Raw genomic sequence first — 17,410 nt, 5'->3', positions numbered from 1 at the left:
AGAGGGTGAGACGTATGAAAAGAGTAACATGGAAACTTACATTACCATATGTAAAATAGATAACCAACAGGAATTTGCTGAATGGTTCAGGAAACTCAAACAGGGGCTTTGTATCAGTCTAGAGGGGTGGGATGGGGCGGGAGATGGGAGGGAGGTTCAAAAGGGAGGGGTTATAAGTATACCTATGGCTGATTCATGTTGAGGTTTGATAGAAAACAACAAAATTCTGTAAAGCAATCCACCTACAATAAAAAAATAAATTAAAAAGAAAAAAAAGTCAATCACTTAATTACATTGTGTAACATATGCTATGACATGCACCATTTAAATGAATGAGATAGAATTATTATGTCCAAATATATAAATAGGAATGTCTTTGAAATATTTTTGAGCAAAAATTAACAAAATCAGAAGTTCAAATAGAGTACATGTTTTGCTATCACACATATATACACATGTGTTTGGAAAAATAAACATCAAACTATTAACAGAGAGGGATGTTACAAAAGAGGTGGGCAAAAGTTGGCACTGGAACACTTTCACTTTTGATTTTATTGACTTTTTCCATGTATTCTATGTATTGTGGGAAAAGAATAGCCCACATGGCAGAACTCACTGCTCCCTGAGGATCTGACCTGCTACTTCTTTAATTAGAGTCCATGCCTCGCCTGGTGCCTCATCCCCAGGGACCACTAGAAAATCAGCACAGCAATACAGTTTCACTTGCTTTTCTCTGTACCTTCTCTTTGATTGCAGGCACGTGGGGTTTCCCACTCACTGCCTCACCTGCAGAGCACGCACAAGCGTGAGCTGTAGGGAAGTTTCTCAAGCAGTCTGCCTTTCCAAAAGTTTTCATATCATCATTCTTGGACAAAAACTAGCCTAAGGAATCCTCTTTTCCTTCCCAGCAAAAGATCATGTAACTGGCTTTCACTTTTAAGGCTGACAGAAGAGACAGACCCTGAAGGAACAATCCCTATACCTGAGACATTTTCAAATAACTTTAGGGATGTTAAAACTCATAAAAATAATAGACCGCAAGTTCCTGGAGAAAGTGTCATGCTCACTTGCTTATTTAACAGGGATTGTAACAATTGCCTTTTCTACCAGTTGCATTGAAAAACATCTTTTGATTTGCAGTAAAGAAAGCAGAAAAACACTGTAGAAAATGACTGAACACCTAATGGACAAGATATACAATTTCTTTTAAGATATTAATTGCTGTTTAAGTCTTCAAATGCTGACTTATAAATAAAAAAATCTTAATACAATGTGCTATGAAATTTATATTAACCATCTTCACTTACTCAAAAAATGTATTTTTTTAAGATACAAAAGAAGAGAAATAAAAAGTATTTTTCCTTCTGAAAAGAACTCTTAGGATATCTTTTTTTAAAACTATTGATACATTGTATTTATTTGACAACTACCATATTAATGTAAATAATTTCCTTTTTCACATTTAAATTTTAATATCTATTCCAATGAATAAAATATTTCCATTCATCCTGCTTCAATAAAAGTATTATTGTTAGGTAATCACTATGTTTATTGTTTATAATTTCCATTACCCCTCCAGTAAAAAATACCTATACAGCATATGGTCTCCAGAATGAAAACCTCAGAGACAGGTCAGAACAAAACATAAACATGACTTTATAAAGGCATACATATGACCTTTAAGTCACCTATTTGAAATGGGTTACAAAATAAATTACCATAATTTTTAAATCAATAAAATATTTCTATATATTATTTTCACATGTCTATCAATAAATTATAGGCCATAGTTGCCCATGAAAACATGCAAGGAATAAGATTTATAAAAATATCTTGGTACAAATTCTAATCTGGACATTTTTGTTAACCAACAACGAATTTAACATATAAGAATAATTTTAAAATTATTATTAAATATTGCTAAGTGTAAATTTTCATGTATTTATTCTATTCAAATGGCTACTGCCCACCCTAGATTTTTATGAAATTACTTTAAAATTATTACATTCAACATTTTTTCACCAACTGTTAAAATAACTGTAGGTAAACAAATAGAAATAAATAAGGACATAACAGAAAACCTTTTTTTTTTTTTTAAACAGAAAACCTTTAAGGGAACAAATCTGGAAATCTTTGAAATTTTTTATGTTTAAAAGTTGGGTATAAGAAAACCCAACTTTTGTGTGAACAAAATAATTTGTAAAATCAAAATATGCACATTTCTTTGTGAAAAACACAAGAAATATTAAATGCATGGCTATACTGATCTCAGTTGTGTAAAACGAACTATTAATAGCAGTCATGTAAGCCTAATGGGTAACTTTTTCAACTTCTAGAAATTGTTACTAGCTTCATTGGCTCTCCCAATTGAATTCTGATTCTGTACTAGAGGCGGAAACTAAAATTTAATCTGCTGTGTGTGTCAGTCACTCAGTAGTGTCTGACTCTCTGTGACCCCATGGACTGGAGCCTGAAAGCTTCTCTGTTCATGGGGATTCTCCAGGCAAAAATACTGGAGTGGGTTGCCATGCCCTCCTCCAGGGGACCTACCCAACCCAGGGATTTGAACCCAGGTCTCCTGCATTGCAGGTGGATTCTTTACCTGCTGAGCTACCAGTGAAGCCCTTAATCTGCTAAGAAATAACTATTAAGTACCTGTGAGGAAAATATATCTGATAAAAATCCATGTGGTCATAATATGATATTTCAATCTATTTTTGATACTTGAAGTATTGCTGCCCGAAAAGATATTTTAAATAATTATTGAAAAATAAAGGGTTCAAGCTCAACGGGAACCATAAGATAGTATTACAAAACATATGACTCTACAAACGCAAGAAACTGTTATGTCTGGATAGTAATCTTTTACTGGCACATCACAAAATATTTAACTAGGGAATACAAGCAATTAGAAAAATATATAATTTCTAGTCTATGAAGTACAAATGTGGATTAACTAGATAAAAATAATACTTGAGACAGTTTCTAACATATTTTCAAAGAGACTTAGATTGGATGAGGTATATGTGTAATTCTTGACTTTGAAGCTGACAGTATCCCAATTTGAATAGTTGAGCTGCTACTCTCTGTACCAGATGAAATGTGTGTCAAAACCATATACTGAAAATCAAAAAGCACATTATCGACTTGGTGCCAAGCACATCTGCATAATGACTTTAGTCTGCAAATTTAAAGACTGATATAACGGACTTTAAATAAAAATACACTGAGAAAATTTGTGCTATACTAATGAAATATGAGCAAGAGAGTTTCAGAAAAACATCTACTTCTGCTTTATTGGCTATGCCAAAGCCTTTGACTGTGTGGAGCACAACAAACTCCGAAAAATTCATAAAGAAATGGGAATACCAGACCACCCGACCTGCCTCTTGAGAAACCTGTATGCAGGTCAGAAAGCAACAGTTAGAACTGGATATGGAACAACAGACTGGTTCCAAATAGGGAAAGCAGTACATCGAGGCTGTATATTGTCACCCTGCTTATTTAACTTATATGCAGAGTACATCATGAGAAACGCTGGGCTGGATGAAGCACAAGCTGGAATCAAGATTGTCTGGAGAAATATCAATAACCTGAGATATGCAGATGACACAACCCTTATGGCAGAAAGCGAAGCAGAACTAAAGAGCCTCTTGATGAAACTGAAAGACAAGAGTGAAAAAGTTGGCTTAAAACTCACTGTTCAGAAAATGAAGATCATGGCATCTGGTCCCATTACTTCATGGCAAATAGGTGGGGAAACAGTGGAAACACTGACAGACTTTATTTTGGGGGGCTCCAAAATCACTGCAAATGGTGACTGCAGCCATGAAATTAAAAGATGCTTGCTCCTTGGAAGAAAAGCTATGACCAACTTAGACACCATATTAAAAAGCAGAGACATTACTTTGCCAACAAAGGTCAATCTAGTCAAAACTATGGTTTTTCCAGTAGTTATGTATGGATGTGAGAGTTGGACTATAAAAAAAGCTGAGCACTGAAAAATTGATGCTTTTGAACTGTGGTGTTGGAGAAAACTCTTGAGAGCCCCTTGGACTGCAAGGAGAAATCAGTCCTGAATATTCATTGGAAGGACTGATGTTGAAGCTGAAACTCCAATACTTTGGCCACCTGATGTGAAGAACTGATTCATTTGAAAAGACCCTGATGCTGGGAAAGATTGAAGGCAGGAGGAGAAGGGAATAACAGAGGATAAGATCGTTAGATGGCATCACCGACTCAATAGACATGAGTTTGAGTAAACTCCGGGAGTTGCTGATGGACAGGGAGGCCTGGCGTGCTGCAGTCCATGGGGTTACAAAGAGTCGGACATGACAGAGTGACTGAACTCAGCTAAACTGAATGAAATACAGGGATCACAACCTTGCTGTGGCAAAGGGGCCTAAGTAACTCAATGAAGCTATGAGGAATGCCATTCAGGGCTACCCAAAATGGATGGGTCATAGTGAAGAGCTCTGACAAAAAGCAGTTCACTGGAGGAGGGAATGGCAAACCATTCCAGTATTCTTGCCCCTAGGACCCCATGAACCGTATGAAAAGGCAAAAAAATGTATAAGCTCCCTTCCCAACTCCTGGCCAGAAGGTGTCCAATATGCTACTGGGGAAGAGTCGAGGGCAATTACTAATACCTCTAGAAAGAACGAAGCAACTGGGCTGAAGCAGAAATGATGCTCAGTTGTGGATGTGTCTGTTTGTGAAAGTAAAGTCCAATGCTGTCTGGGAGAGGGTGAAAGACAGGGAAGCCTGGCATGCTGCAGCCTATGGGGTTGCAAAGAATCAGACACTATTTAGCGACTGAACAACAACGATGAAATACTACAGCAATTCTTATTCAAATGCTAAAGGCCTGAGTACAATCAAATTTTCCCACATTTGGGCCGGCAACAATCTGGAGGTGGCCCACATATTCATTCCTTGGTCTTTAAAATTGTTACAGGGAGGAAAAGAAGTTTCTTTTAAGAGGAGAGCCATGGACAAGGTTTAGAAAAAAAATGACTATTTCTCACCCTTTGCTAGGTGTGTTTGCCTTGCTTACCAAGAAACATCCTTTTAAAACACTAAATATTAATTGGAAAGACTGATGCTGAAGTTGAAACTCCAATACTTTGGCCACCTGATGTGAAGAGCTGACTCATTTGAAAAGACCCTGATGCTGGGAAAGATTGAGGGCAGGAGGAGAAGGGGACAACAGAGGATAAGATGGTTGGATGGCGTCACTGACTTGATGGACATGAGTTTGGGCAAGCTCTGGGAGTTGGTGATGGACAGAAAGCCTGGCATGCTGCATTTCATGGGGTCACAAAGAGTCATGACTGAGCAACTGAACTGAAAACACTCGCACTGACACAATCTTCGTTTTGTATGAAGATATGTAAGGGAGAATATGGTAGAGAGAATACTAATGGTATCTAACATTCCCACTTCCTCTTACAGTTGGATGTTCAGTGTAACTACCACACCCTGGTTATGGTCAAGAACTGCAGATATGGTGGAAAAGCCCTCTCTAGATTATATTATTTTATAAGGTGACGGTATAGTAATTCTCATGATTAGGTTATATTATATAACTTGCTTTTAGTAAACCGGACAGAAGATTCTCCTGCTGCCTTCAAAGGCGTACATTGTCATGATCTGATAGCGTCACAAGGCAAAGAACTGCTGGTGGGCTTTTAGGAGCTGAGAGCAACCTCTGAGTGACAGCCATCAAGAAAATGGAAACTCAAGTACTACAACTGCAAGGAACTGAATTCTGTCAACCACAAGCCCACGGGAAATGATCCTGAGTGCTAGAAAGAGGCAGCCCGGGCCATACCTTGCTGTCAGTATTCAGAGTCCCGGAGCAGGGAAGCTAGTTAAGCAATGCCTGGCCTCCTCCTGCCCCACAGAATCTGTGAGATAATAAATGTGTGCTGTTTGAAGCTGCCAAACTTTTGGTAATGTGTTTTGCAACACAGAAAACGAATACAAATAGTAGAACGCAAATATCACTGTGATAAAGTCACTGTGTTCTAAGAGAAACGTAGTCTGGTAAGTAACAAAAGCAATCTCCATTCTGCCTCAGTTCAAGGCCTTTGCCAGTTCTCTAGAAACCTATATATTATAGCTGAACCTCTGGGATTTTTTTTTGTCTGAACCTCTATATTCAACCCACAATATCCATTTTCTTCAAAAGGTGAATAAAATTAGAGGTAGATGAAAACCTATAGTATTTTATATTTGTATAGCATTTACTACTTGAAAGGCGCTCTTAGTGTCAGCAGAGAAAAACAAACCTAACTGCATATTGGATCTATTCCTTGAATTCTAACCTTTGTGCTCTGTTGCTTGTGCTTAGCCATGCTAGCTCTGCACTTTTTGTAAAAGAATGTTTCCTATAGCTTGAAATACATAGGACAGCCTACTCTCTACTCTCAGGGTTCTGACCTTTGAGAGTCCATTCATTCAGAGAGAAAAAGTTGTAGGACAGAGACTAGCATCTGCTTTATTGGAGATTTATAGGAGCATGTGACCAGACATACACGGATAGCTACAACAACAAAAGATTCCGGCACCAAAAATTTTGTGACAATCAGTAACACCCCTCCCCTTTTAGGATAAAACAGGCCCAAATCTAACTTGGGTAAGATGGTTCCTTGGGACACTAGTTCAGTATCTTCTTGGTTTGCTGGTTTTCCAAATAAAGTCACTATTCTTTGCCTCAACAACTTGTCTCTGCATTTACTGGCCCATCATGCAGCAAGCAGTAAGAGACTGAACTCAGTATCACTAGGTTTTTGAGAGGATAGCAGCAGAGGCATACATTTTATTCTCTGTAAATTCTCCCAGGAAAACAGATGGATCAAGCAGAAATGCCAAAACAACACCTACAGCAAAGTGACTATGAAGACATCTTCATGAGCTCCCAAGTTACCAGCAGGAGTGAATGAACTATAGCAAGCTATAAGACACACAGGGTGTTAATATCTTACAGGAGGAAGCAGAGAGAAGCAATCAGATTTTGTCAAATGTGATAAGACCTCTCATATCGCCAGTAAGTAGTGTAGAATAGCATCATTTGAGAATGGCAGCTGAACCTCAGAGAAATTCTTGGTGATTAAATCTGTGGGTGATTGCAAGGGGCCTGTGGGAAGAATAGAGGCCTTGAATCCCCAAAATTAAGTAGCCTGCTTCCCTTCCAAGTAGAAACTGCTAAGAATAGAATGTAATTTGCCCAAGAAAGTAATAAAGGTGAAGGGAAAGCAATATCCAGACAAAAGAGGAAGAGAAGTCAGAAGAATATCTGTATCTATATCCATGTTCACATCTATATTCTGTATCTATAGCCATATCTATATCTTTATCTCCATATTTTTGAACATTTGACAAAACAGAATGGTGAGTTCTAAAGGGTGAGGCTAGACATACATCTATTCTGGTCCATATTTTCTTTTCAAAAATTCAGGAAAACTAATTTTATATAAAAATGAACAGTAAAAAAAGATGCTACCTGAATCCAGTATGTTACTATAAAAGAATAAGAAACAGAAAAACATTATAATAGAAAGCTTGTTAAAAAGGCACACCACAAAATAGATATGAGAATCAAATATAATATTTCAATACAAGCTGAAATAAATTAAGGAAAGATACAAGAAATAAAAGAAAACATAAATCAAAATTAGAAAAAATAAAATATGAAGTGAAAGAATTCAGGAAGGACACTGAAATGAAGACTAAACTAGAAGAGGCATAAGTAAAAAAAAAATACCAAGAATTCATGAGGAAAGAAAAAGAGTGAAAACAAAATTAAAAAATAAAAAAGAAATTATTTGATTTGGTGTCCATTACACAGGGGCATTCAATTTGTGAAAATGATCTAGCAATACATTCACATTCTGTGTACTTCTTAAATTTATATTATACTTCAGTAAAAAAAATAAAAATACTGAAATGAAAAAAGATAAACGTAATTCAAGAGAAAGTTGGTTTCTACTTTTTATGCCAGAAAACCATGATTTGCATCCAAATTTTATTGAAATTCCTTTCATAAATGTCTTCAAAGACTTTCTATATACAATGACACTAACTCTTTGAGACTTCAAACAATGGTGATCACTTCCTCATTTCTGCGTTATCTCACTCTCCTATTCTTCTCCTAACCCTCATAGTCAACTTCTCAATAGATTCCTTTGTTTTTCTTCCTCCACTATTCTTTCAAATATTGATGTTTCCGGGCACTATATTCAGTTATTTTCACTTTTTACTCAAATTCTCTTCCTAAGCAATGATATCATACCTAAAGAGCTCAGCTTTCACACATATATAGGCTGTTAATCCTCAACTCTGCATTTCTAGTTCGGGTTTCCCTCTTGAAAAATAGGCCTTTATCAGTTCAGTTCAGTTCAGTCGCTCAGTCATGTCTGACTCTTTGCAACCCCATGAACCACAACATGCCAGGCCTCCCTATCCATCACCAACTCCCGGAGTTTTCTCAAATTCATGTCCACTGAGTCAGTGATGCCATCCAACCATCTCATCCACTATCATCCCCTTCTCTTCCTGCCTTCAATCTTTCCCGGCATCAGGGTCTTTTCAATGAGTCAGCTCTTCGTATCAGGTGGCCAAGTATTGGGAGTTTCAGCTTCAACATCAGTCCTTCCAATGAACATTCAGGACTGATTTCCTTTAGGATGGACTGATTGGATCTCCTTGCAGTCCAAGGGACTCTCAAGAGTCTTCTCCAACACCACAGTTCAAAAGCATCAATTCTTTGGTGCTCAGCTTTCTTTATAGTCCAACTCTCACATCCATACATGACTACTGGAAAAACCATAACTTTGACTAGATGGACCTTTATTGGCAAAGTAATGTCTCTGCTTTTTAATAAGCTCAGAGGTCTCAAACAAACCTTGTGTGCACTAGGACCCAGGGACCCCATAGAGACTGAGACAGAACTGTGTTTGAGCATCTCCAATGGAGGTACAGGTCGGCAGTGGTCTGCGGCAGGGATAGGGGCTCTGGGTGTGGGTATGGCATAAGTCCTCTTGGAGGAGGTCGCCATTAACCCCACTATAGAGCTGCCAGAACTTACACAGGTCTGGGAAATAGACTCTTGGAGGGCACAACAGAACCCTGTGCACCAGGACCAGGAGAAAGGAACAGTGACCCCACAGGAGACTTGCCGATGGGTGTCCGGAAGTCTCCGGCGAAGGCATGGGTCAGTGGTGGCCTGCTGCAGGGTTGAGGGCACAGACTGTAGCAGTACATGCCTGGGATCTTTTGAGGGAGGTCACCATTATCTCCATCACCTCCACCATAGTTTGCCCCCAGGTAAATAGCAGGGAGGGAACACAGCCCCACCCATCAATAGAAAATTGGATTAAAGATTTACTGAGCATGGCCCCGCCCATCAGAACAAGACCCAGTATCCCCCTCAGTCAGTCTATCTCATCAGGGAGATTTCATAAGCCTTTTATCCTTCTCCATCAAAGGGCAGACAGACTGAAAACCACCATCACAGAAAACTAACCAATCTAATCACATGGACCACAGCCTTGTCTAACTCAATGAACCTATGAGCCATGATGTGTAGGGCTACCCAAGACGGAGGGGTCATGGTGGAGAGTTCTGACAAAATGTGGTCCACTGGAGAAGGGAATAGCAAACCACTTCAGTATTCCTGCCTTGATAACCCCATGAACAGTATGAAAAGGCAAAAGAGAGGACATTGAAAGATGAACTCCCCAGGTCAGTAGGTGCCCAATATGCCGCTGGAGATCAGTAAAGAAACAATTCCAGAAAGAATGAAGAGATGGAACCAAAGCAAAAACACCACCCATTTGTGGATGTGACTGGTAGTGGAAGCAAGGTCCGATGCTGTAAAGAGCAATATTGCACAGGAAAAATAGGAATGTTAGGTCCATGAATCAAGGCAAATTGGAAGTGATCAAACAGGGGATAGCAAGAATGAACATCACTATTTTAGGAATCAGCAAACTAAAATGGACTGGAACGCATGAATTTAACTCAGATGACCATTATATCTACTACTGTGGGCAAGAATACCCTAGAAGAAATGGAGTAGCCATCATAGTCACCAAAAGCGTCTGAAACACAGTACTTGGATGTGGTCTCAAGAATGACAAAATGATCTCTGTTCATTTCCAAGGCAAACCATTCAATATCATGGTAATCCAAGTCTATGCCCCAACCAGTAATGCTGAAGAAGCTGAAGTTGAATGGTTCTATGAAGACGTATAAGACCTTCTAGAATTAACACCCCCAAAAGATGTCCTTTTCATTATAGGGGACTGGAATGCACAAGTAGGAAGTTAAGAAACACCTGGAGTACACAAGGCAAATTTGGCCTTGGAGTACAGAATGAAGCAGGGCAAAGGCTAATAGAGCCCTTTATATCCAACTGTTAATGAGATCTCTCAGTGATTAGCAGACAGTATCTCTCCTTTCAATCTTGCTCCTTATCCAACCCTTCTTATCTCCAAGAAGGGAAATGATCATATCCTCTTGTTCATAAATAAGTTTCCTTGTCTACTATCCTAAGGAAACCCTTCTTTCAACATTCCACTTTTTGTTGTTGTTGTTTTTAATTGTATTGAAGTACAGTTGATTTACAATGTTGTGATTCAATTTGCTATAAACCCTTTTCCATTGTGGTTTGTCACATGACATTGAATATAGTTCCCTCTGCTAAACAGTAGGACCTTGTTGTTTATCCCTTCTATATATAATAGTTTACATCTGCTAATTCCAAAGCCCAATCCTTCCCTCTGCCCCCCACCCAATCCAGCAATCACAAGTCTGATCTCTATGTCTGATCAACATTCCAGTTTTATATCCTTCTCCATATTTCTTTTCCTTAACAATTCTATTTCTGGATTAAATTGGCAATATTACTGCCTTTATTTTCACTATTCAGTCACTTCTTCATCTACATTCTAATTACTCATCCCTGTACCAAAACTGCCCTCTCTTATAGCACTGATGATGTTGTCTATTATTTTGTTCCTTTTACAAATGATTTTAGTTGCACTAAACTGATTTGCCTTACACTGCTCTGCTCAGTCTGCTCATTAATATTCCCTAAACATTCTGTCATATAAAAAAAATGCCACTTTCCAAGTTAAATACCTGGATAAAGTGGACTGCAGAGAAGGGAGGTGAGAGAAGAAAATAAGAGAATAGGGGAGCGAGACAAAGAAAATCCTTCAGGGATCCTTAACTTCCTAGGGTTCAACAACTCAACCTATTCTGACAACATGCTACCCTAGCTCCAGGATCAATATTTTAAATAACTATACATGGAAATAAAATAGTTATAATTAAGAAACACTAAGTACTTTTTTTATGTTCTCTAGCTTCTTAATTCTCTCTTGCTTTTAGACTTTGTTTTTCTTCCCAATCATCAAGAAATAAAATTGGAATTGCTTTCTGATTCCTTTTTGTCAGCAACATCTGATAAAATGTTAAGTTATATAAACTCCTGCTGAGTGTCTTCTCACATCAGCCCCACACTTCCTTTCCTTTGCTATTGTGACAACACTCAAATATCCTCGTGATCTCTCACGAAGACTCTTATAGCAGTTCCCTTTAATTTCTCTCTTTCATCCCTCTCCACTTGAATCAATCCTAAATATTACTAATGACATGTCAATCAAACACTCTGCTCAAACTGCTCACCGTCTCTATGCTTTTTCTAGGAATAACTACAGAATGCCACTGTCTAGCATTAAAATCCTCCACCAATTTGCCCCAGCTTTATCTTCTGTTGTTTCCCAACCAACTGAACTAATGTCTATGAACCTAATCCCTATATGCTATCTTTGTGTTTTTTTAAACACTTTTCTTGCCTACAACAACTTGTAATTTTCACTCTCTTATATGAAATTTTATCAAGCCTCCAAATAGAGTTTTGGGAGTAAATCTCTCACTGCCCTTATTATCATCTGCCACATATTCCTTTTTGAAACATACATTTATTTTCAAAATATGTTTTTAATCAGACCTAGTATTTAGATAGTTATATGAGAAAAATATTCAACATTATGTGTATGAAGGTGAATTACATAGAGTTTCACTTCTACTAATGACACAGTTTGTACTGAACTAATTTCCACAAATAATGTTGACTAAGTAAAAAAAAAAAACAATTATTTGAAGGCAATGGAAATCAGTTAAGAGCAGACAAAGATGAGAGTTTTCATTCAAGAAAAGCTCCTGACTAATTAATCTCCATTCCTGATTAAGGAATGGATAGAACTCAAGCAGAAAGCTGGAGACCTTCTAGCTTGGAAAGACATAGGACACAGATTTAAGGTATCAGATCAACTTAAAAGTAGGAAGGTATATCTAGAAACTGAAGGAGGTGCCCTGAAATATGTGAATATACTCTCTCCCAAGTCCTTAGCTGACACCTGAACTGCATATGGAAGCAGACCATGAAAGCAATGGCTGGAAACTTGAAAGCGATGTGTGGTTGTTGATGACTGCAAAGCAGTTTTGAATGGGAATCCAGCCAAGTAAACTGTTAGAACAAAAAGCTTCAAAGGAAACAGAATTCAGAATCAAGAATTAAAGTATACAATCTATTTTATAATGTACAGTACAAAATAAAAATTACTGTATGTGCAAAAAAAAGAAAACATGATTCACAGTCAAGAGAAAAACCAGTTAGTGCAGTTCAGTTCAGTCGCTCAGTCGTGTCTGACTCTTTGCGACCCAATTAACTGCAGCACGCCAGGCCTCCTCGTCCATCACCAACTCCTGGAGCCTACCCAAACTCATGTCCATTGAGTTGGGGATGCCATCCAGCCACCTCATCCTCTGTCGTCCCCTTCTCCTCCTGCCCTCGATCTTTCCCAGCATCAGAGTCTTTTCAAATGAGTCAATGCAAACTCTCCTTAAAGTAACTCAGATGTTAAAATTAGCACACAGGGATTTGAAAACCGCTGTTAAAATATGTTAAAAAAGGTTAAAAGAAAGAGTCATACTAAATAAAAATACAGCGGGGGGGAGGGGGAGCACTCAGTCCAGAAGTGGAAAATATATAAAATGGAAGTTCTAGAACTGAAAAGTACACTATTTATATGGACCATTAACAGGGTGGTCTTAAGAGCATACTGGGGATGCTGGAAGAAAGTGTTGAGACTTGAAAACAAATGTAAAGTATTTATCCACTTTGAAAAACAGAGGGAAAAAAGATTAAGTAAGAATGAAGAGAATCTTAGCAATCTGTGGGACAAGGCCCCAAAGTCAATCTATCTCTATCTATTTATATTCATCTTTCCATAAGTCCCTGAAGAAGAGTGAAGGAATGAGGAAGAGGTATTATTTGGAAAAATGATGGCCAAAAATATGGTGTAAAATATAAACTCTGTATCCAAAAAAACCTTAGTATTCCAAGAAATAAAAATATCAATTTTTTATCAAGTATCCCAAGAAATAAAAATACCCATCTCTCCACTATCACCACCACACACATAGGCACAGTATAAAAAACTACTGAAAACCAAAGATGAAGAGAAACTGTTGAAAGATAAAGCAATTACAAACAGGGTGATGTCAATATGAATGAAAGCTGAACTTACATCAGAAAGAGATTAGGTGACAATGAGGCATTTTTGAGATGCTTAAAGAAACAAACAAAAGAAATACTGTTAACCCAAAATTCTATACTCAGGGAAAATATATTCCAGAAATAAAGATGAAATAAAGTCATTTTCAGATAAATGAAAACCGAAAGGATTTCTTTCCAATAGGTCTGCACCACAAATTGTCTACATTCTGAACTGTATATATGTATACTTACATATTTGTGTGTGTGTGTGTGTATATATATATATGCATATGTATATACATATGTATACTTGGTATATTTGTATATATATAAATATTCTGACTTTGCACTAGCCTCACTTGCCTTCTATATATTTGCCTAAGTTCTCCCATTTTATCACTTGCATTGTTACTCTAAAATAATTTAGTAAATACACTGTGATGTGTTTGTGTATGCTATTTAACTTTAATCTACAACTAGAGGTGGTTTGTTAACATTTAAAATATGTTAATCAAGAATCCTGCCTATAAGGATTCTTACCAGCTGAAGTGCTTCAATCAGGGGCACTTTCTAGAGGTACTTAGAGTTAGCACTTCAGATATTGCTAATTATGTGTGCACCTGAGTGTTAACTAGTATCAGGAATATCAGAAATAATCGTTCAGGAATATCAGTGAAATGAATGTTGCTCTTCATACATGGTAGCTGAAAATACTTGACAGTCACTGCTGCCTTTTCATAAACGTCCAAGAGTCAAGGGGTTAGCCGATGTAAACTATTACATATAGAATGGATAAACAACAAGGTCCTACTGTATGGCACAGGGAACTATATCAATATCCTGTGATAAATCATATGGAGAAGAGTATTTTTAAAAAAGAGTGCTATATGTGTATAACGGAGTCACTGCCATACAGCAGAGATTGGCATAACACTGTCAATGAATTGGAATTTTTTAAAAAAGAGAGAGTCTAGCTGCTTAACTAGAGATCATTCCAGAGCTCTGTTTTACCTGGGTCCCATCTTGATGTAGGATTCTGCCTTCCAATTACAAGGAAAGGTTACAGATCCTGACATCAGAACATTGTTTAGTATGTTTCACAGTGAAACTGAGATCTAAAGTGCTTGACATGTGCCTCAATAAACGAAAGTTGGTAGTTTACCCAGTTAGTTGAAACGGGTTATATTACTGATCATCAAGCCTGCTGCTTTATATATGCAAGTAGCAGAATTCAACTGGGATTTGCTTAAATAATACTATATCACCTAGTGGTGGGATCTTAGGGGAAGACATGGATAGCACTCATCAACTATTATTTATCTCAAGTCAGTTTGCAATCTGTCCCCCACCCCAACTCCACCTCCCCTAACTCACCTGGTCAAGAAAAGGAGTTATTATAGGATCAACAAGCTTGTGCATGTCTTTTAAAAGATATTGTATGTAGTAATTTTATTATATAAATTTGTTTACAAATACACATGTGTGTGTATACATATATATATATGTCCATATATATATATAAATACATTCATTCTACTCTGGTGCTTATACCAATACAAATCATATAAGAACACAATAGAGAACACAATTTGATATTAATAAATATTTTTAACTGGACAAATTAATTCAGTGAAGGAATGCATAAAGAATTAGCTGGTTCACAGATTTCATAACTGACAAGAAATCTTTTTGCCTCTCACTCAAGCAAATTAATTCAGAAGATCACAAATGCTCTTCCCTTTTATCCGAAGAAATGCCATAACCTTTCTTTCAAAACAAAGTTATTTTAAGCATTACTTTTGATAATTCATTCAGAGCAATGAATGAAACTGTCATACCTCCAAATGGTATCCAACTCTGATGAAGGCACAGAGTGGGTCAAAAGCTCCTGTCCCGCAGGTCAGTAGATGTGTTCTGTTATAGTGATGCAAAACCCGAACATAATTTGCACATTCATTCTAAAACCAGGAGAAAAAGAAGGAATTGGTTAGTGTAATAAAAACATTTAGCTTTTTTTTGACTGTTGTTTTTCCTAACCCCAGACATTCTATGTATAAGCCTCCCTTGGTTAGGGAAGGCAAAGGGGGCAGATGAAAAGGGGACAATGACCGGCAGAAAAGTCGGGGGAGACGGATATAGCGAGGTATCAATTACAATCAATAATGGGAGTGCATCATTATGAGGTATTCTAGCACACAATTGAGGAGTTTTTTTTTTTAAAGCACTGGTCAGAAGTGTATTCAGGTGTAGATTTCCAAGGCAATGTTTCAGTAGGTAATTATTATCAATACTGTTATTTTTTAAAGTACATATAAATCAACATAAAGTCAGAAGACCAATCAGTGGAAGTAGTTTCATTACCCTCAAGGAAACATATGCAGACTTCAGGGCACAAAGAGTGCTGATGTTTGGAAAAATAAGTCCTGTATTTTCAAACTCATAAATTCATATAAAGTAGTTTCAAAGAGAATTTTCAAGTAAACAGATGGAAACTAACTGGTAAAAGTAACATTTTATACCTATTGCTATAAGATTACAGTCCTGGGATCAGCAAACTTTTTCTATAAAGAACTGGAGAGTAAATATATTTAGTTTGATGGGCCATCTGGTCTCTGTTGCAACTACTTAACTTCTGCAGCTATAGCATAAAAGCAGCCATTGTCAACAGAAAAATAAATGGATATGGATATGCTCCAAGAAAACTTCATTTATGGCAGGTCACATTTGGCCTCAGATCTCTAGTTTGTCTAAAATGGGATTCAACTGAAAGCTTATCAGAAAACAGAACCTCAGTTTTGCACATCCTTATATTTCATAGCTAAACAAATTCAGTACCTAATACACAGCCCACACTCAACAAAGTTTTAACAGATCAATCATTAGGTGAGTACGCTAAGTGAAAAAACATTCTAAAACTATTTCAAACCAACTTAAAACTAAATTTTAGCGAATACCTTATTGGCAAATTAATCCCAGGGACAGAGGAGCTTGGTGGGCTGCCATCTATGGGGTCGCACAGAGTCGGACTCGACTGAAGTGACTTAGCAGCAGCAGTGCATTTAAATTATGAGAGAAATACCAAATCCTTTTATTGCTAAATATTACCTTGACATTAGTAGATACAATAGTCAGTAAAAGATATTTTATAAAGACAGATTCTTATTTTTAAAGTCTCTCATGCAACGGTATTGGGATGAAAAAAGTCAACAGAACATCATACCATACATGACTGAATTATAGCACTCCCTTGGCAAGAACAAGTAATGCCCTAATGAACACTTTATTTGGGGTACTAAGATTTATTTCTTTAATATCCCATTAACATAGCATCCTAGTCTATGGATGACCCATATAGTCGGGAAAATCTAATATTCTATTCTCGTCTTGCTGTAAGCACATGCTTCTCATTTCCTGAAATGGGCGCATCTTGAGGGGCCAATTAGACCATATTCTGACTTGGCCAGGTTTAGATTGACTCAGCCTCTGGATGTGTTCAGTTAGCCAGCAACACGCTGCAGACTGAGGAAGCAAGTCATTCCTTGACTGTTACCCAGTCGCTATGCAAGAATGAGGTGTTGGTAGAATGTGTGTTAATTTTTCACATGTTTTTGCTTCTTTTTCTTACAGAAAAAAGAACAAGTTAACTTTCTAAAGGAGATGTGTATGCTTTTCCCAAAGTTGTGAACTGTGCCATCAGCTGGTTACACCTAAAATGTTTGAAAAGTCCTTTCACTCACGTGTTCACGTGCTCAGAACTATGGAATAGGGCTGCTGCTGCTGCACCAACTCTTCCCTTTCACAGACTAAAGGTAAGTTAGGGAGAAATGAAATACTGAT

At 37.4% G+C, this 17,410-nt stretch overlaps 1 protein-coding gene across 1 annotated transcript in view; it reads right to left on the bottom strand.

Moving 5' to 3' along the window:
• SEMA3E (semaphorin 3E) overlaps nt 1–17,410 on the bottom strand; it is a 280,371-nt gene that overhangs the window by 94,625 nt on the left and 168,336 nt on the right. Inside the window, exon 4 of the mRNA XM_043873243.1 lies at nt 15,412–15,531. Within this exon, the coding sequence (XP_043729178.1) occupies nt 15,412–15,531 (120 nt within the window). The remainder of the gene's footprint in view (nt 1–15,411; nt 15,532–17,410) is intronic.

Source organism: Cervus elaphus, chromosome 18 (genome assembly GCF_910594005.1).
Source record: "Cervus elaphus chromosome 18, mCerEla1.1, whole genome shotgun sequence".
In the NCBI taxonomy this organism is placed as follows: domain Eukaryota; kingdom Metazoa; phylum Chordata; class Mammalia; order Artiodactyla; family Cervidae; genus Cervus; species Cervus elaphus.
The sequence above is the reverse complement of the archived record's forward strand: the minus strand, read 5'-3'. Positions and strand labels throughout refer to the sequence as shown.